The 19800-nt window shown below is 47.7% G+C and overlaps 1 protein-coding gene, 1 long non-coding RNA gene and 1 pseudogene across 8 annotated transcripts in view; 2 read left to right on the top strand and 1 right to left on the bottom strand.

Moving 5' to 3' along the window:
* LOC145543082 (uncharacterized) overlaps positions 1-6542 on the bottom strand; it is a 48040-nt gene extending 41498 nt beyond the window's left edge. For all 7 annotated transcript variants that reach the window (XM_081583464.1, XM_081583466.1, XM_081583465.1 and 4 more), the window contains exon 1: positions 1614-6542. In XM_081583464.1, coding sequence (XP_081439590.1) covers positions 1614-6025 — 4412 coding nt within the window. In that variant the 5' untranslated portion in view covers positions 6026-6542. The remainder of the gene's footprint in view (positions 1-1613) is intronic.
* On the top strand, positions 6164-13880 carry LOC145543085 (uncharacterized). The gene is made up of 2 exons (XR_014080429.1): positions 6164-6242; positions 9340-13880. It is a non-coding gene; the product is annotated as an uncharacterized LOC145543085 (long non-coding RNA).
* A 4762-nt stretch (positions 13881-18642) lies between these two features.
* LOC145543084 (reprimo-like protein) lies at positions 18643-19011 on the top strand (annotated as a pseudogene).
* The last annotated feature ends 789 nt before the right edge of the window (positions 19012-19800 follow it).

The following is a 19800-nucleotide window of genomic DNA, read 5'->3' as shown; positions in this document are numbered from 1 at the left end:
CATTCTATTTGGTCTCCCTGAATCAAGCTTTCCTCTCAAGATCAGTCTACATATGGAATCTTAAATAATTCTCTTGTTTTAATCATTTGTCTTTTTTGCTTGAAAACGTTCAGTGGCTCCGCATATCTTACATCATAACTTTCAAGCCTCCATTAGGACAGCCAAGGTTTTTCATAATCGTAGCTTTCATTGTTCTCTAACCCAATTCTTTTGGGCTTCCCTGGTGGCTCAGCAATAAGGAATTCACTTGCCAATGCAGATATGAGTTTGATCCCTGGGTCAGGAAGATCCCTCGGAGAAGGAAACGGCAATCCATTCCATTGCCTGGGAAATCCCATGGGTGGAGGTGCCTGGTGGGCTACAGTCCACAGGGTCAGAAAGAGTCAGATATGACTTAGTTACTAAACCACCACCACCAACCCAATTCTTTTTACAGCCAGACTAACCTATGAAATCCTGATCATCCTCGCAGGCACACATTTGCCGAGACCGTGCTGTTTTTTCTTTAACAAATCACAGCCAATGTTTTAAGTCCCAGCTGAAGTTTTAACTTATCCATGAAGCTTTCCCTGACCTCCACACCATAATAATTACAGGTTCTGGTGAACTACAGCACATATCTGTATCTCTTTTAATGCTTAACTGCATATTATCTCCCTTTTAAAGCACATCCCCTTTCTTCTCACCTATCATTGTCATGTTCTGCAGACAATGTTATACTTCTGTGGCACCCACAGTACTTAGCCCTGTGTTGGGCACAAAATGGGTGCTATACATAGAAAGTCAGGGGACAAAGATGAGTTCTAGATGTAACTGAGGAACTGAATATAATAATAGCTAACACTAACATATATGCTAGGCATTGACGTAAGAGTTTTACAAGTATTGTGTGCGTTAGTCGTTCAGTTGGGTCCGACTCTTTGAGACCTCATGGAACCTGCCAGGCTCCTCTGTCCATGGAATTCTCTGGGCAAGAATACTGGAAATGGCAATTTCCTTCTCCAGGGGATCTTCCTGACCCAGGGATCAAACCTGGGTCTCCCGCATTGTAGGCAGATTCTTAACCATTTGGGGCACCAGGAAAGCCCGTACATGTTAGGCACTGATGTAAGAGCTTTACATGTATTAACTCATCTAAATCTCACAACAATCCTATGAGATGATGACTATCATCATTCCCACTTTACACATGAGGAAACTGAGTCACAAAGCTAACAAATAACAGACCTGGGTTCAAACCCAGGCAGTTCAGCTCTGGAATCTCTACTCCTCACTATTTGCTGTTTCACCACCAATGAGGTGGGGAGAGGGACATGTTGCTGTAAAGAGGATGGAGCAAAGACGGGAGAAGAGTAGATGTTAAGGAATTAAATGATGGGGTAAAAAATAGAGAAGGAAAAAGAATAGGGGTGATTATAAGTAAAAGACTGGAGAAGAGGGAACAATATAGTAAGGAGGAGAATGAAGATAAGGAATCGTTGACAAACAAAAGGTTAAAAATAGCAAGTCAGTCAATGTGGGTTGGGGAGATGAGAAAGACCCAGGAAAACCTGGAAGAGGGGCTGCCGTGTTAGGCAGGATACAGAGAACAAATAAAGAAAGGCCATACTTACAAGACGGTGAAGGTGTCATTGTAAGAGTTGGGCCCTGGCTCAGGCACTCTGTGGAGCTTCTGCTTTGCACTCAGACCAACACACGACAGCGTCTCATTTTTGCAGGTACAGAGCTTACATACATTGATGGTTGTGGTGGCATTCTGTACTGGTTGCTTCTTTCCTAGTATATGTTTTACACCAGGGGGACTTTTTGGTTCCGAAAATGCAGTCAAAGAAAAAAGAACCTTCCTAGATGACCTTGGCTGCTGAGATATGCTAACTCCCAGGTCCACAGTTGGGACTGTGGCTTGAGTCAGGTTTGGTGGTGGAAGTGTCACCTCCGGGGAAACCGTGGTCTGCCGCAGGGCGGTAGAATATTCAGACACCATAGCAGGTTCCGGGGTTATGGTAAGCTCCAGGTTCGCATGATGAGTTGTGAGGGTGGGTGATGTTGGAGCCTGACTTTGATCCTTACTTGGGGTCTCCTGTAGGGTTGGAGGAGGTTCAGTCTCTGTATTATTCACTGCGGTAACATTCACTTCCACGTCCACAGGTTGAACTGTGACCTGAGTCAGGTTTGGATGGGCAAGTGTCCCCTCAGGCTGTTCTGGAGGAGGAGCTGTGGTCTGTGGCAGGACAGTAGACTGTTCAGACGCCGTAGCGGGTTCTGGAGTTATGGTAAGCTCCATGTCCACGTGATAAGCGGTAACGCCGGGCAATGCTGCCTCGAGTGCTGGACCTGTCCCCTCGGAATACAATGGAGGCTGAGCTAAAACTTCCTTAATGGGTTTTGGAGGCTGAGCTTGGGTCTGTTGCATGGTTGGAGAAGGTTCGACCTCCACAGTGGATTCCGGAGTTAGTGTGAGTTCCAGGTCCAAATGTTGAAAGGTGACCTCACTCAAGGTTGGGCGCTGAGACTGAACTGGCGATGGATGTGGCAGTGTTAACTCGGGGTATGGTGGAATAGCTGCAGTCTGCTGCAGGCCTGTGGAATATTCAGCCTCTGTCATAGGTTTCAGAGTTGTGTTAGGCCTCTGGCCTGATGGTTGAACTGTGACACTGGGCAGCAGTTGGCTCTGAGCTGGCATTGGAACAGTCACCTCTTGCTGCAATGGAGGCTGAGCTGGGGTCTCCTGCATGACTGGAGAAGATTCAGCCTCATTCGTAGATTCTGGAGTTATGGTAACTTCCAGGTCCAAAGGTTGAACTGTGAACTCCGTCAACTGAGGCTGAACTTGCTCCACAAGTGTCACCTCAGAGGGGTTGGGGCGAAGAGCTGTAGAAGATTCAGCCTCTACAGTAGGCTCTGGAGTTACAGTAGGCCCTGGGTTGAAAGGCTGAACTGTGATGCTGGGCAGTGTTAGATTCTGAGCTTGATACTGGCCTGGAATTGAATCAGCCACAACCTCGTTAGGTGGCTTCACAGGCTGAAGTGGTAGCTCCTGCATGGTTGGAGAAGGTTCTTCCTCCTTGGTGGGCTGAGTCTGAAGCACCTGCTGTGTGGGAGAAGACACCACCTCCTTGGGGGGCTTGAGAGATACAGTTGAGCTCCCCTGGGGAACTGGAGACTGAGCTGGGCGTCCCCCCTGGGCTAAAGGAAGCTTGACCCCCCCAGGGCGATCTGGAGTATGAGCAGTGGTCTCCCGCTGCACTGGAAAATGTTCAAGCTCTTTAGTGGGGCCTGGAGTTAGGGCAACCGCCAGATCCATGGATTTAGCGGTGATAGGAGCAAACACTGGACCCAGAGGTGAGACTGGTACCTCATTCTCTACTGCAGGTTGAGTAGCAGCATTGTTGGTGTCCTCTAGAGGCTGAGCTGGGTGCTCATGCTGGACCAGAAAAGGGTCATTTTCAGAGGCAGTCAGTGGCTGACTTGAAACCTCTTGCTGGACTGACAAAGGTTTTAACTGCCCAGGGGACACTGTAGACTGAGCTGAGGTTTCCTTTTGGGGTGGAGACGTTTCAACATTATTAGTGAATGTTGGAGTGATGGTGAGTGCAAGATCCACAGGTTTGACAGTGGCACTGGGCCGCTGCAGACGCTGACCTCGAGAAGAAACTGTTGTCACATGATGTTCTGGAACGATAACTGTAATTTCATTAGAGAGCTCTGGACGTGGAGCTGTGGCCTCCTGCTGGGGTGGAGAAGGTATAATCTCAGGAGCCTGTGAATCCTGAGCTGAGGTCTCCTGTTGTTCTGAAGGTGTAATCTGGGTAACAGCTTCTGGAGATAGGACAGGAACTGGCACTTGAACTGGCAAAGGTTCAACTTCCTCAGGTGACTGTGAAAGCAGCGTGGGGGCCTCCAGAGGGGATGTGGAAAATTCTGCATTAGTAAGGGGCACTGAGGGCTGAGCCAAAGGCATCTGCTGACTTGGAGAAAGTCCTGCCACCGGCATGGGTTCTGTGGTTACAGCAAGCTCTAGGTCTGCGGGTTTGACGGTGACATTGGATATGCTTGAATGTTGAGTAGGTTGCTCCAGCAGGGTTGTAGCAGATTCTGTCTCCATTGGAGACACAGCTAGGGACTCCTGCTGCGTGGGAAAAGATTCAGCCTCATTAGGGGACTGTGGAGGTGGAGGAGCATCTTCCTCCTGGACTGGAGAAGGTCCAGCTACTCCAAAAGAGCCTGACAGCTGAGTCAGGGTGTCCTGCTGGGTGAGAGAGGGTTCAACTTCCCCAGTAGGCTCAGAAGGCTGAGTTAGTTGCTCCTGTTCACTTGAAGAAGGCTCAGCTTCCTCAGGGGGCTGGCCTGTGGTCTCCTGCTGGGTTGGAAAAGCTTCAACTTCCTCGGTAAGCTCAGAAGGCTGATCCAGTTGCTCCTGCTCAGTTGAAAGCTCAACCTCCTCCAGGGTCACTGGAGGCTTCTGCTGCGTTTCAGGAAATTCAGTTTCCTTAGTGAGCATAGGAGTGACAGTAACTTCCAAATCATGAGATTTAAATGTAACACTATGCAGATTTGAATGAACCCGATGCTGAATGCCAGGTAGAACTACTACCTCATCGCTAATTGGAACTTGGAGTTCATACTCAGTAGGGAATCCTGGAGCTTGAGTTGGGGTCTCTTGATGGAGCAGAGGAGATTCAACCTTCTTAGGGTGCTTTACAGGCTGAGATAGGGCCTCTGGCTGGACTGGAGGAGTTTCAACCCCGTTTTGTTGCTCTGGAAACTCAGATGGGGCCTCCTGTTGGGCTGGAAGAGGTTCAATCTCCTCAAAGTGCTCTGGAGGCTGAGATAGAACCTCCTGCTGGACTGGAGAAGGTTCCACCTCTTTAGTGACTTCCGGAGTCAAGGTAAGCACCAGATCCAGAGGTTTAACGGTGACATTGTGCAAGTGTGACTGCTGAACTTTACGATGCGCTACTGGTTGAGCTACAGTCTCCTTAGGTGTCTCCAAAGGCTGGGCTAGGGCCTCCTGAGGGCTTGAGGTTTCCACTTCCTCAGGGGCCTCTGAAGTCTGAGACAGAGCCTCCTGGTGAAGTAGAGGTGGTTCTACCTCTTCGGTGGGCTCTGGATGCTGAGCCTGGGCCTCTTCCTGGAATAAAAAAGATTCAGCCTCCTCAGGCGTCTCTCGTTGGGAGGAAGATTCAAACTGCTCGGTTAGCAATGGATAGCGAGTGTGGTCCTCCTTCTGAGATGAAGAAATTTCAGCCTCAGGGGGCTCTGGAGGTTGATCTGGGCTCCCCAGAAAACCCGTAGGTAGGCTCTCCTCAGGATAAAAGGCATCCATACCGGAATCTGAATAATCATCCTGCAGTTCTTCTGGACCCTTATTTTTTCCCCCAAGTTGTCTTGTAGTTCCAACAACAACTTTGGCAAGCTGTCGATGCTTAACGAGATCTTTCTTCAGGTTTGAGGGTGAAACAATAAACTTCGTTGGTTTTGAGCTCTTACTACCTAGAGGTGGAACAACTATTTCAAATGATGGATGATTTTCAGTCTGATCTAGACCTATAGTTTTAGCCTTACTTTTGTGTTGAGGAGGCAGAACCAAGCCTTGATTCTGATCCCAGTCTAGCACTGGAACCGCTGCTGGGAGCTTTAAATGCTGGCTTAACTTGTCATCCAGATCCTCGTGTAGAATAGCATACTCATCTGGCTCTGCCAACAGCTCTCCAGCTGAATCCGAGTCCAGGTATGGAACCAGAGTCTCAGGCAAATCCTCACGAGGCAGGGCCAACATGTGGCCTGGAGAGGAGGAAGTCAAGTAATTAAAGTCCCCCGGCTCTGCCGGGGGTGTGAGTGCATGGGGCAATTCGGGCGGGAGGTCAGAGGAGGGTGAAGACCAGGGCTCAGTCAGCCCTGGGGGGTTGGGGGTCAACTGGAGAGGGCCCTGGGCCCACTCCAGAGGCTGAGCTGCCTGAACCAAAAGCCACAACGGTTGCCAGGTAAGGAGGAACCGTGGCGACCAGAGGCGCAGGCGACACATTATATGCAAAGGCTCCCGGGCGCAGCGACCCAGGTCTGTGGGGCGGGGGCGCCGAACAGTTAATGTGAGCTCGCGATGCGCGCGCACCCCTCCCCCGCGCCACGTCCAGCCCTTTGTTTACGCCGCCTTTATGACGTTAGAACCAATCTGCGCCATCTGAGTGAGCCTTTTTCCCAGTCACCAGGGCGCAAACCAAGCCATCCTTCCTCTCGCACAGGTGACAGTGACCTCCGGCCGGACCCTCTCCCCAGCCTCCCCCAGCCCCTCCCTGGCTCCACGCAACCAGGCAGGATTTGGGCTGCAGACCTAAATGGCCCTGGACGCTGGCAGCCCAGGGGTTGGGGGAGGAGTGCAAGGGGAGGCAGACTTTCCCAAGGAAGCCCCAGAGGCCAAGCATCCGGGAAATTCAGAATTGCTAGTCCAGTTCTGGCACTGTGAACTCTTCCTCCTCAAAGCTGAAGTCTGAGAGGCTTTCTTCCTCCCCTTGGCCACACGGCTTCCAGGAAAAGCAGCTGACCTGCCAAATGAGCAGCACCAGTTAGGGTGGTGGGAGGGGAACACACCTGACAATTTTAAAGTTATTCTAAAATGTTGCCCTATCCTCTAAACTCTCAGTACTCAGGTCTGGTCATTAATTCACCACTCTGCTATTAGGGGTTACCATCAAATCAGTGATGATTTCAAAATTTCTGTAGGAGAGGCTTTGGGCAAGTGAGCAAGCCATTCTGGGAAAGAATGTCCAACCAAGTGAAAGGCCCTTTACATTACCATGCGAAAACGTGCCCCATCCCACCTTGTTTGAGCACAGCCATTAATCTAGAAAACATTGCAGTGTCACTTTACAGAGCCCTACTCTGTGCAGACACACGGAGAAAACACGTAAGATGTTAGAAGTCAGCATGTTAAGTAATTTTCTTGAAATACTGTAACTAAGCACGCAGTTTACTTTCTTCACAGTCCTTTTAAATAATCTATCCTTTTTGTTTGGCATGACCTCTAACATCTAAACTCCAAGAGAAAAGGAGCTGCTTCTTATTCCCGCTGTCCAACATAATGGTTTTTAAATGGAACTGATTCCAAGATTGGCCTCACTTAGCAATGGATTTGTTTTTATAACCAGGTTTCCAAAATCTTTAGCATCAATACCGAATCCTTTCCTCTCTCATTTCACAGGAAGCTAGCCTTCTGAAAGCCCAATGTTTGATATGTTTGACGTTTCCGTGACTTATTTGATTTAAATTGAATTAAAATAATTATTTTGTGAAGGAAAAACTTTCAAACTTTTTATGTTTTTCAGAACATAACCACCTTTTCTTTCTCTACTTTCTTCTCTTCAAAACAAACTTTGCAACATTGGGATCGGTTAAATAATCAGAAATCTAGCCCCAAATTAAGTTCTCAATGACATGAAACACATTTTTTGCCTTTCCTTGCCATATTCCAGGTAACAAGAAAGAGGAGAGGAAGGAGAAGTACAGGCTCCTTTTTTCGGGCATTTCCTTGAATGGTGCAGACTACTTCAATTACATTCTATTGGCCAGAACCTGACCTAGCTGCAAATGACAATGGGAAATACAGTCTTAGTTTCACACATTCATGAATGGGCCCAACTAAAAATCAGAGAGTCTATAAGTGAAAATCAGAGAACATGTGTCCAGGGACTCAAAGTATGATATAAGGCAGAGTGAGCAGGGGGCTCACACTTAGACCCAGGTGCTGGGGTGTAGCTGTTTCCATCTCTGCTGCCCTAGGTCCCAGGGTTTGGGTGGGATAGGGTCACATGAATTCAGCTGTGGGGAAGGAGAAGGTGTTGAACCCAGCCACAGGGCCTGACTGTCCCTGAGTACCTGCCACTGCAGCAACAGTGGGCCTTTTACAGCTAAGTGCAGCATCAGCCCTGGAAGAAGTGTCTGCTCATTGTCAAGGACAGGCACAGACTCAAAGGCCAACAACTGCTTAATGCTGTGAAAGGAACTCTCAAGATGAGTCCAAGGGTCACAGATTGCCTTCTCCCAGGAGGCAGCGATGTGGTTGAGGACAACTGCCTTTTTTTTTTCTTTACTTAAAAAATAATTTTTAAAAATTTACTATGGAATAACATGTAGAAAGAAAAGTACAGGAATCATAAGTGATCTTCACACACGGTGATACTGTTTACTTTTAGAAGTAAGACCCCTTCCAAATAAAACTAGAATTCATATAAACAACAAGTAAGAGGGGCATCTTGTTAGTTACATACATTTTATAAATTCAAATGTACATTTTCTTTTTAAAAAGTCAGAGGTTATGGATCATACTTATTTTTGGTTTTGTTTCTGATCAGCCTCAGCACCTGTGGCATTCAAGTCAAAGTTTTGTAGAACCAACCAAATGTCTTTATGAAACCCTAGTTTCATAAATACAAGGAATACAGTTTGAAAACCATTGCAATGTGATAAATTCTTGGAAATATAGCTGGTGGAAGGCCTGAACCATTTCAAAGCAGCTTATGGAGACCTCCCTGGCGGTTCAGTGGCTAAGACTTTGTCTTCCAGTGCTGGGGGTGCCGGTTCCATCCCTGGTCAGGGAGCTGAGATCCCACATACCTTGCAGTCAAAAAACCAAAACATAAAATAGAATAAATATTGGAACAAATTCAATAAAGACTTTAACAATGGTCCACATAAAAAAATCTTAAAAAAAAAAAAATAAAAGCAGCTTGTGTATGTCATTTCAGCTGTCAAATGACCTTGAAGAAAGAGGGAAAAAAAGACATGTTTCTAATATTCAAATAGGTGTGAACAGCTTCCTGTTGTCCAATTGGCTTTGTGGGGTGAATGTTTTAGACACTGGTTCCTAGCGTGGTGTGAATCACTTCCTTCCCTTGTCTCATCCCTTTCAATGATTTGTAGAAGGTTCTCCAAGGTTCTCCCATTGCACATGCTCATTATGGCTTTCAGTCAGAAACATCAATAAAATGATCATCTTATTCTCTTTTTTCTTCTAGTCTTACTGAGATAAAATTGACATACAGCAAGCACTGCATAAGTTTAAGGTGTACAGCATAATGATTTGACTTACATATATCATGAAATGATTATCACAGTAAGTTTAGTGAACATCCATCATCTCATAGAGATACAATAGAAAAAAAGAAAAAAAGGAACCTTTCCTTGTGATGAGAACTCTTAGAATTTATCCTCTTAACAACTTTCATATATAACATACAGCAGTGTTAATTATATTTATAATGTTGTACACTACATCTTTAGTACTTCATTATCTTTTTTAAATATTTGTTTTTTAATATATATATATATTTTAATATTTGCCAGGTCTTAGTTGTGGCATGGAAGATCTGTTTTCTGACCAGAGATCGAACTCAGGCCCCCAACACTAGAAATGTGGATTCTTAACCTCTGGACCACCAGGCCAGTCCCCTCCCTGCCCACTCTTCAGCCTGCTCTCTCGACACTCCGAAGCGCTGCAGCCTCACCCCTGGGTCCCTGCGACCACAGCCCAGGGCTCCCTCAGGTTTCAGAGCCACAGCAGATGCTGCTTCGCCTACAGATTGCTCTTCCTGCCCCTTTTGTCTGAATTTTCCTGTGTACCTTTTCTGACTCAGTTCTCCTGTCACTGTTCCCCTAGCACATCATACAGAACTGTAAGTGGCCAAGGTCACTGTGCCCGGACAGTGGGAAGGGGTGACTGACTCATGTGGGATGCTGTGAGGTTCTTCGCTTGACCCTAAAGCAGCCTTGGTCCTCCCCCTCTCCTCTCCACAGTCTGCGATATTCCCCACAGCATCTGAACTAAACAGGGAACCACCGACTCCCTAGAGCCTTGTCATTAGGAGCTGGCATTTTGCTGCATTCCCCCTGTTGTGACGACTGGCATTGAAGCTGGTGCCAAATGGGCAACCCAGAAGGATCTTTCTTTTCCTTTTTTCCTTCCTTCAGGCTTGTTCTTTAGGCTTGAGAAGCCAGATGCTTTGGGGTTTAATTACACGCTGCAGTTAGAAGCACAGAATGTCAGAGCTGGAAAGGAAGAACCTTATTATAAATAATCGCTGCCAGCATTTATTGAACACTACTCTGTGCCAGGCCCTGTGCCAGGCCTGTTTCCAGGCATTACCTCGCTTAACCTTCCCAACAATTCCAGGAGGCAGAAACCATCGTCATCCCTATTCTGCAAGGAAGGAAACAAAAGGTTTTCAGGAGATTACAGGGCATTTCCCAAACTGTGCTGAGTGGTACACAGTGGCAAAAAACGTTTATGCAGGTTTTTCCACAAGATGGTATGGAAAAGTCCAAATGAACTATTTGGCCAACCCATATTAGTTGCTGGTGAGGAAAAAAGCATCCCATTGTTACACAGGACATCCAGCATCACCCTGGGAAAGTCACAGTGCACATCAGTATTCGAAAGGCTCTGAGAAGTCCTGTAGTGAAGAAACCTGTTGGGGTCAGTGTCACTTCTGTGGGCACCTCACTGGGACTGCTGATCCAGAATACACAGTTTGGGCAATGCAGATCTTACCCAGGCTTCTCATCTTACAAATGGGGTAAGAAAGGCCTAAGATGATGGCATCTGGTCCCATCACTTCATGGCAAATAGGTGGGGAAACAATGGAAACAGTGACAGACTTGATTTTCTTGGGCTCCAAAATCCCTGCAGATGGTGACTGCAGCCATGAAATTAAAAGACACTTGTTCCTTGGAAGAAAAGCTATGACCAGCCTAGACAGCATATTAAAAAGCAGAGACATTACTTTGCAGACAAAGGTCCGTCTAGTCAAACCTATGGTTTTTCCAGTAGTCATGGGTGGATGTGAGAGTTGGACCATAAACAAGGCTGAGTACCAAAGAAGTGATACTTTTGAACTGTGGTGTTGGAGAAGACTTGAGAATCCCTTGGACGGCAAGATCAAACCAGTCCAAAACTGTGCTGAGTGGTACACAGTAGTAAAAAAAAAAAAAGTTTGTTCAGTTTTTTGTTAGTATCGATTGCCAGGTGGACCTATCTGAACTAAAATGTTTAAATCCAAAGGTATTTTACATTATCAACCTTTCCAAAAAAGGTTAATAAAGTGCTTCCTGCATTCTATCAATTCTATCAAAACTATCAATCAAACTATCAAAACTATCAGTCCTAAAGGAAATCAATCCTGAATATTCATTGGAAAGACTGATGCTGAAGCTGAAACTCCAATACTTTGGCCACCTAATGTGAAGAGCCAACCCATTAGAAAAGGCCCTGATGCTGGGAAAGATTGAAAGCAGGAGGAGAAGGGGACAACAGAGGATGAGATGGTTGGATGGCATCACCGACTCAATGGACATGAGTTTAAGCAAGTTCCAGGAGTTGGTGAAGAACAGGGAAGCCTGGCGTACTGAAGTCCATGGGGTCACAAATAGTCGGACATGACTGAGTGACTGAACGACATCAATAAGAAAGGCTCGGGTAATGCTTGAAGTACAGACCAGGCACAGATCTTGGGCCCCATGCTCTCTGCACATCCACCCCACCCCTTCCAGGAAAGAGAGAGTGGAAAAAGGCAAATCATGACCCATCTGGCCCCACTTCCTGTTTTTATAAATAAAGTTTTATTGAAAATGATTAGATTCCGCTCCCTTGATTTACAGATGAGCCAATCAAAGCCCAGAGAGGATAACTGACTTGTCAAAGGTCAGGCAGACAATTAGGGGCAGAAATAGATTCTAGATCTCCAAAAACCAGGTATTCTCTGAAACACAAATCAGACAGGTGGCAGGAGGTGACGTGTGAAGTTCCTGATACCTGTGACATCTCCTCACAAGTTCTCCACTGCACAGTACTCAAACAAATACATCGCACTTTCTGCTACGGCATGAACACCCCCCAAGGCATTTCTCTTGCTGCTTTGGGCAAAACCACCTCTGCATGAACAGCCAGGCTCCTCTGTCTTCCACTCTGTCTGCATGAATAGAGCAGGGGCCAACCTCGAAACCTCTGGAGGGGCAAAGGCTGAACAGGGCAGTCCGTGTTTACTTAAATTCTGTACCAGATGCAGGAAATCATTATCAACTTCCCCTCTGCCAATGTGAAACGTGAGATCATTTGGACAGGACCTGGGCATAAAGCAACCTTTGCCCACTCCAGGAAGAGTTTGCCAAATGAATGCCTAGCATAAACAGGAGCCCCAGGGCAGCTGTTTGAAACCACTTTAGAAAATCAATTCTTTTCAAGGGTTCTTGGGCCTGCCTGAAACAAGCTATGGTACAAGGGTCACCTATTGATATTTTGTGCGTGTGTAGTCATGTATGGGTGTGAGAGGTGGACCATAAAGAAGGCTGAGCGCCAAAGAATTGATTTCAAACTGTGGTGCTGGAGAAGACTCTTGAGAGTCCCTTGGACAGCAAGGAGATCAAACCAGTCAGTATAAAGGAAATCAACCCCGAATATTCATTGGAAGGACTGATGCTGAGGATGAAGCTCCAATACTTTGGTTACCAGATGCAAAGAGCCAACTCACTGCAAAAGACCCTGGTGCTAGGAAAGGTGAAAGGCAGCAGGAGAAGGAGATGACAGAGGATGAGATAGGTGGATGGCATCACCGACTCAATGGGCATAGTTTGAGCAAACTCCAGGAGGTACTGAAGGACTGGGAAGCCTGGTATGCTGCAGTCCACGGGATTGCAGAGTCAGACACAACTGAGCAACTGAACAACATGTTCGTGTGTACAGTTGAATATGCAAATAAAATCATTCTGACCTCTTCATTAAAATGCAGGGAGCACTTTATTAACATTTTTGGAAAGGGTGACAATGTAAAATACCTTTGAATTTAAACATTTTAGTTCGGATAGGTCCACCTGGCAAGTGATACGAATTGGGGAGGTTTGATTAATCTCTGAATCTAGGGGAGGAGGTGTCTCACTGATCCTGCAGGAAGGCCAAGGCAGGCCTGAGAGCTAAAGGCTCATCTAGAAACAGCTGCGGGGACAACAGTGGCCTCTGGGTGGAGGTTCTTCCTGGGGCAGCCAGACTGCCCAGATGGCCTTTCCAGATCTGGTAGAGGCAGGCTTGTCACTGAGGTGGAGGGTAAAGATAGTGCTGTGTGGGAGGCAGCTGGGCCCAGAGGCACTGGCTTCCTGGTTCTAGGGAGGGAGATAGCCTGCAGACAGGCACCTTCTTGGGCTCCTGAGGCCCCTCCCGAGTCCTGGGGCCTGGGGCGGGGCTTTTCTCTAATATCAAAGCACACTCCTATATTCATCATTTGTCCCCCCGCTCTCCCGGCCCCCATGAGCAAACAACTTGCTGGAACTGGAATGAGCTTGGGCTGGGTTATAAGGTAGCTAAGGGCTGAAATTCTGGCTGTGCCAATTACTAGCTCTGTGACCTCAGGCAAGAATTTTCTCCTTTCTGAGCTTCCATTTTCTCATCTCTCCAAAGAGGCTCACGGTTTCTCTCAGTAAGGCTTGCTGTGAAGATTAAATAACAATTTCTACCCTGCAGCCTCATTCTTCTGCCTCTCTCCCTTCCACCAGCTGCTCACCTTCCTGCACATGCCTTTTTTTTTTTTCTTTTTGACCCCACCTTGTGGCATATAGGATCCTAGTTCCCCAACCAGGGATGAAATCCACACCCCCGTGCATTGGAAGCGTGGAGCCCTGATCACTAGAACGCAAGGGAAGTCCCTCCAGCACCTTCTTCAAGAGTGGCTCTGAGGCAAGCCAACTGCATGTCATGAGGACACTCAAGCAGCCCCTCAGGAAGGTCTACACAGCTGGGAACTGAGCCTTTGAGACAACAGCTGTGTTGAGGAATCACGTTAGAAGTCAATCCTCTACCCCCTACCATGGAGCTTTTATGTGACTGTGACCCCAGCCAACCCCTTGACTACAACCTCATGAGAAACCCCAACCCAGAACCACTCAGCTAAGCGGCTTCTGGTTTCCTGGCCCTCAGAAACTATTGCGAGATAATAAATATTTGCTAAATTTGAGGGTTATTTGTGATGCAGAGATAAATAAGTAACGTATTTACCTTTCAGGGTTATTGTATGAATTAAGAGTTAATGCAGGACTGCCCTAGTGAGTGGCTCAGTGGTAAAGAATCTGCCTGTCAATGCAGGATTTCTGATCTGGGGAGATCTCACATGCCACGGAGCAGCAAGGCCCGAGCCCCACAAGTACTGAAGCCCATGCGCCTAGAGCCTGTGCTCTGCAACAAGAGAAGCCACCGCAATGAGAAGCCCATGTCCCACAGCTGGAGAGTAGGCCCCGCTCACTGCAACAAGACGAAAAAAAGCCTGAGCAGCAATGAAGACCCAGCACAGCCAAAAATTAATTAATTAATAATAAAAAGAATTGAGGGCCCCAAAGAGCTTTAAAATAAAAAAAAAAAAAAAACAGTTAATGCAAGGAGTTCCCTGGCAGTCCAGTGGTTAGAACTCTGAGCTTTCACTGCAAGGGCACAGGTTCAGTCCCTGGTCAGGGAACTAACATCCCACAAACTGCATGGTGTGACTTAAAAAAAAAAAAAAAAAAGCCAGTCAAATGGCAACCAGACTTTCTGGGACCAGTGCTTCCAGAAAGGGAAGAAAGCAGAAGCAGAAGGAGGGAGTATCTGTCTGGGTCCAGGCTAGGTAGGTCTCCACTCCTGAACTCTGGGGAGGAGTCTGACACACTGAATATACAGACAATGGCCAGACCATATATAAAAACAGCACTCTGACTCACTACCTATAGCAACAGCCCAGGAAGCCAAACCACAACCCTTGTAGCAACCAGCAAACGGCCAGACATTGATCAATGACAAGCTTCTCTAATTTTGCCCCCACTTTCAACATAGTGGAGAAAGTTAAATATGCTCCCCTAACCAATCACATGGGATGCCCCCCATCTAGTCTGCCCACCTACACCTTTTCCAAGGCAGCAGTCTCCAATCAGGGCATATGTGAAGCCTACCATTTCCTCCCCACCCCAACGATAAAGCTTTCCCACTCCTCTGCCTGCCTTTGTGTGTCTGTCAAACTCAAGTAAATATGGCTGACTCCCTTGCTATAGCAAACTCTGGAAAAATGGACTTTGCTCATTCTCCTTTGGGTGATCTTTGCTTATTTCCACAAGACCAAGTTCTCTCTCTCCCTTCCTTCTGCCAGGTCATAGACGACATCTTTCTCTCCCACCAGGTGTCCAGAGAAAGCTGCTCAGGGATGATGGGAAACAGTTACAACTGAGTGTAGCTTTGGATGTGGTATATATACACAATGGGATATTACTCAGCCATCAAAAAGAATGAAATAATTCCATTTGCAGCAACATGGATTGATCTAGAGACCATGATATGTTATCTATGACATCCTTTATATGTGGAATCTAAAAAGAAATGATACAAATGAACTTACAGACAAAAAAGAAACCGACTCACAGACTTTGTAAAGGAGCTTATGATTGCAGAGTGGGAGAAGGATGGGGGGAAAGGATAGTAGGCAGTTTGAGATGGACACGTACATGCTGCTATATTTAAAATGGATAACCAACAAGGACCTACTGTATAGCACATGGAGCTCCTCTCAATGTCATGTGACAGCCTGGATGGGAGGGGAGTTTAGGGGAGAATGGATATGTGTAAATGTATGCCTGAGTCCCTTCACTGTTCACCTAAAACTATCACATTATTAGTCAGCTATACCCCAATACAAAATAAAGAGTTAAAAAAATACTATATGATATAACATATATGTAGAATCTAAAATAGATGATACAAACCAATATATCTACAAAACAGAAACAGCCTCACAGATGTAGAGACCAGATTTGGGGGGTAGAGGATGGAAGGAATGGGAGTTTGGGATTAGCAGAGGCAAACTGCTATATAGAGGATGGATAAACAAAAAGGTCCTACTGTATAGCACAGGAAACTATATTCAACATTCTGTGACAAACCATAATGTAAATGAATATAAAAAAGAATATATTATATATATATGCATAACTGAGTCACTTTGCTGTACAGAAGAAATTAACACAACATTGTAAATCAACTAATTTCAATAAAATTTAAAAAAGAAGAGTGTAGCTTTGGAACAGGATAGATCTAGGCTCAAACTGTGACCCTGATGCTTAACTAGCTGTGTGGGCTTAAGTAAGTCAACCACTCTGAGCCTCTATTTCCTCACATCAAGGGTACATTCACAGTAAGAATTCAGTGAGGGACTCCCTGGAGGTCCAGTGGTTAAGTCTCTGCGCTTCCAACGTATGGGGCATGGCTTTGATCCCTGGTTGGGGAACTAAGATCCCACATGCATGCTAAACGGTGTGGTCCAAAAAAAAGCATTCATTGAGGTAATATATTTGATGCACTGAGCATACAATAGGTGCTTAATAAAGGAAAGGTTGGACTTCGCAGATGGCAAAAGTGGTAAAGAATCCACCTGCCAATACAGGAGACATAAGAGACACAGGTTCGATCCCTGGGTCGGGAAGATCCCTGGAGGAGGAAATGGCAACCCACTCCAGTATTTCTCACCTGGAAAATTCCATGGACAGAGGCGCCTGATGGGCTACAGTCCACGGGATTGCAAAGAGTCGGACACGACTGAGGACACACAGAAAAGGCCAGCCATCAGCCTCCTCACAGCCTCTTCCTGAAGTAGGCAGGATCCTGTACCCCACCTTTACTTGACCTCCCCCACCTTTCTGAGCATCTGGCAGCTTGACTGACCTCAGCTGAATGGAGTCAGTCATGGGCTAAGTCCAGGGTGCATCAAAGGTCAGGGGTTAGTCTCAGAAGAAGGATGGACAAAGGGCATAAAAGCATTTCTCTAAAGAAATCCAACTGGTCAAAAGCAGAAGAGAAAGTGTCCAGGCCAGATACCGGTTCTCATTCTGTTCTGTCCTGGCCCTGAGGGGTAGTCAGGGCAGGGAGACTCCTGCCCAGAAAACTCTTGAGTGCCCTTGTGCCAGGCTGTGTTCCTAGGACTGAGGAGGTGATCGGGGTCTTTCTCTAATTTCTCCTCTGTGTGTGTGTATGTGTGTCTATGCACATGTGTCGGTTTCCATCTTTAAAATGAAAAATTCAATAGCTTCGCAGGACACACACACACAAATTAGTGTTCTGCTAATAGTGAGGGGGTGACTTTGAGATGCTCACCTGCTGGAGACAGCCTGAATCTCCTCCCTCCAATTTGCCAGGCTCTTTCTTTCCATCCACATTTCTCTCCTTCTACTGCCATCCCTGGAATCCAAGCCTCCAGCCAGCCATCTTTTGCCCAGACTGTTGCAACAAGTTCTAAACGCTTTCCGGTTTTTCCTTTGATTCAACAACCAAAGAATACAAGGGTGAGACATTATCCCCTATCCCCTGAATTCACACAATGATTTTTAAAATATTGACAATGACCAGGACTGGGAGTAATGCACTCTTTCTCCCAGTGGAAAGCTGGAGTGGAAACTGGTACATTTCTGGAGGGCAATTTAGTCAGATGTAATTTACTGATTCTGCAGGTCCATTTTTCAAAATATGATAGAAATAAAAAATTACAGGTCCTGTACAAAGATTTCTTACCAAGTTCTTTATGGTAATATTGTTTCTGATTAAAGAGAAAGAAAAAAGAAAGAGGGAGGGAAAAAAGGAAAGAAGGAACAGAAACAAATCAAATATCCAAAAATAGAGACTTTGGTTCAATAAATTGTAACAGTATAACAGTCTATACTTTGAAACCCAATTCCTTCTCTGAAAAGGATGAAGCAGACCAGTAGTTCTCAAAGTAAGTCCAAGAAGAGCAGAAAGAGCATTTCTTTGAAATGCACAGATTTACAGATTCAGAAACTCTGGGCTGGGCCCAGGAATCTGAGTTTTAACAAGCTCCTGTTGTAGATGAATATTTATCACTACGAAAGAATAAACTGTTAAATGACAAAGGATTACAAAACAGCATGTACAAAACAGTATGTATGAACAGTGCATCCTTATTCTGAATAGATCTATAGAAACACATAGAAAAAGGCCAGGAGGATTTTGAAGCAAGGTGGTAACATGGACACTCCCTGGGTAGTAGGATTATGAGTTTTTAGATTTTTTTCGTTTTCCGAATGTGTAATTTCTAACTATTTTACAGTAATGTGGCTTTGTAAAAAGGAATAAAGAAAAAACGCAATAACCTATTTTTAAGTTAAGAAAAACCACGTGGGGAGGGGTGGGGACGAGGTGGGAAGGAGGTCGAGAGTACTCCTCATATTCATGGTGGCGACGACCTGAGTCGGGGCAGTGGGGTTCGGCGGCCACCCACGGTCACGGCCCAGTGAGGGGCGGGGAGGGGGGATATGGCGTAGAGGAAAGGCCGCGCTGCGGGGAGAGGAGTGGCGGCTGGGCGGGCGCCGAGCGCAGTCGGTGCCTAGAGGCGCGCTGGGCTCGGCGGCTCCAGCTCGCGCGAAGCCTGTTGCTCGCCTCTCCGGGCCGCCGCTTCCCGCCAGGTGCCCCGGGGTCGGAGGCCGGAGGGGGTGGGGCGCGCCGGCAGCTCCCCACCCTCTTCCTCTCCCCGCGCACAGGTGGACCCGGGCTTCTCCCAGAGCGCCGACGCCGGATAGCCTTCCCGTGCGCCCCGGACCGCGCGCCGAGACCCCCCCCCACACCCCGGGCGCCGAGTGGCGATGAACGCGACCTTCCTGAACCACAGCTGCCTGGAGACCACGGGTGGCTTGAGCGGCGGCAGCGGCGGGGGCGCTGCGCTGGGGAACCGCAGCCACGGGCTGAGCACGTGGCTGGGCTGCTGCCCTGGCGGCGCGCCGCTGTCCGCCAGCGACGGGGTCCCCTCGGGCCTGGAGCCGGACGAACGCAGCCTGTGGGTGTCGCGCGTGGCGCAGATCGCCGTGCTCTGCGTGCTGTAGCTCACCGTGGTCTTCGGCGTCTTCTTCCTGGGCTGCAACCTGCTCACCAAGTCCGAGAGCATGATTAACTTTCTGATGCAGGAACGCCGGCCTTCCAAGGACGTGGGCGCTGCCATCCTGGGGCTGTACTGAGCGTAGCCTCTGCCCGCCCTCGTCAGCCGGCTGGAAGAAGACCGAGGAGAGCCCAGGACCCTTGATCCTCCTTCCCGAGCTGTGCCGTCGCCTCCGGAAGGGCAGCTCGAGGGGCTCCCCCCAACCCCCATCCGCAAAGCGCCACGGGGTGCCCGCGCCCAGGACACTGCAGGACTCGAGGTGGCGGCGCGGGAAGGGACTTCCACACCAGACTGCGTGCAGTCGAGCCTTGGTGGGCGGGATGAGGGTTCTTAAACTGGTTTTTTTTTTTTTTTTTGGAAAGTTCTGGGCAGGGTGGTGGGAGAGGCTGTGGGAAGCAGCTTGGGGCTGAGGTCACTCGCGTGGGAATTTTGTGTGTATGTAGGTGGGGTGGAGTGGGGGCCAGTTCCGAGCAGCATGGCGGGTGGTGAGGGGGCAGTGCAGTTGTGGATGAATCTGAGTCACTGAGCTTGTTGAGCTTGTTGGCCCGATTTCACATTTGAGAAGAGATCTTATAATAAAGCTACAGCCGTCGGGGGCTTCCTCTGTGGGGTTTGTGTGTATGCTGAGGCGTTTGTTGGCGGCGGGGGCGGTGTGTAACCGAGGAGCCAGCAGGTTAAGCAGGTCACAGGACGCCTGGCCACCGGACTGGGCAGCTATGGGGGATGGTCGGGGTCTCCTGAGACCCCACTCCAAAGCCGGGAAGGGGGCGGGGGGAAGTGCCCGTTTTCTACTGCTGCCAGCCCGGGCAGGCAGGTCCTGCAAGGACGGCTGGACAGCTGGTGAGGTAAATTAAATCATGGGGAAATT

The sequence above is a fragment of the Giraffa tippelskirchi genome, chromosome 3 (assembly GCF_054371585.1).
Source record: "Giraffa tippelskirchi isolate mGirTip1 chromosome 3, T2T-mGirTip1v1.2.pri, whole genome shotgun sequence".
NCBI classification, from domain to species: Eukaryota; Metazoa; Chordata; class Mammalia; order Artiodactyla; family Giraffidae; genus Giraffa; species Giraffa tippelskirchi.
Note: the sequence above shows the minus strand (reverse complement) of the source record. Positions and strands in the feature narration are given on the sequence as shown.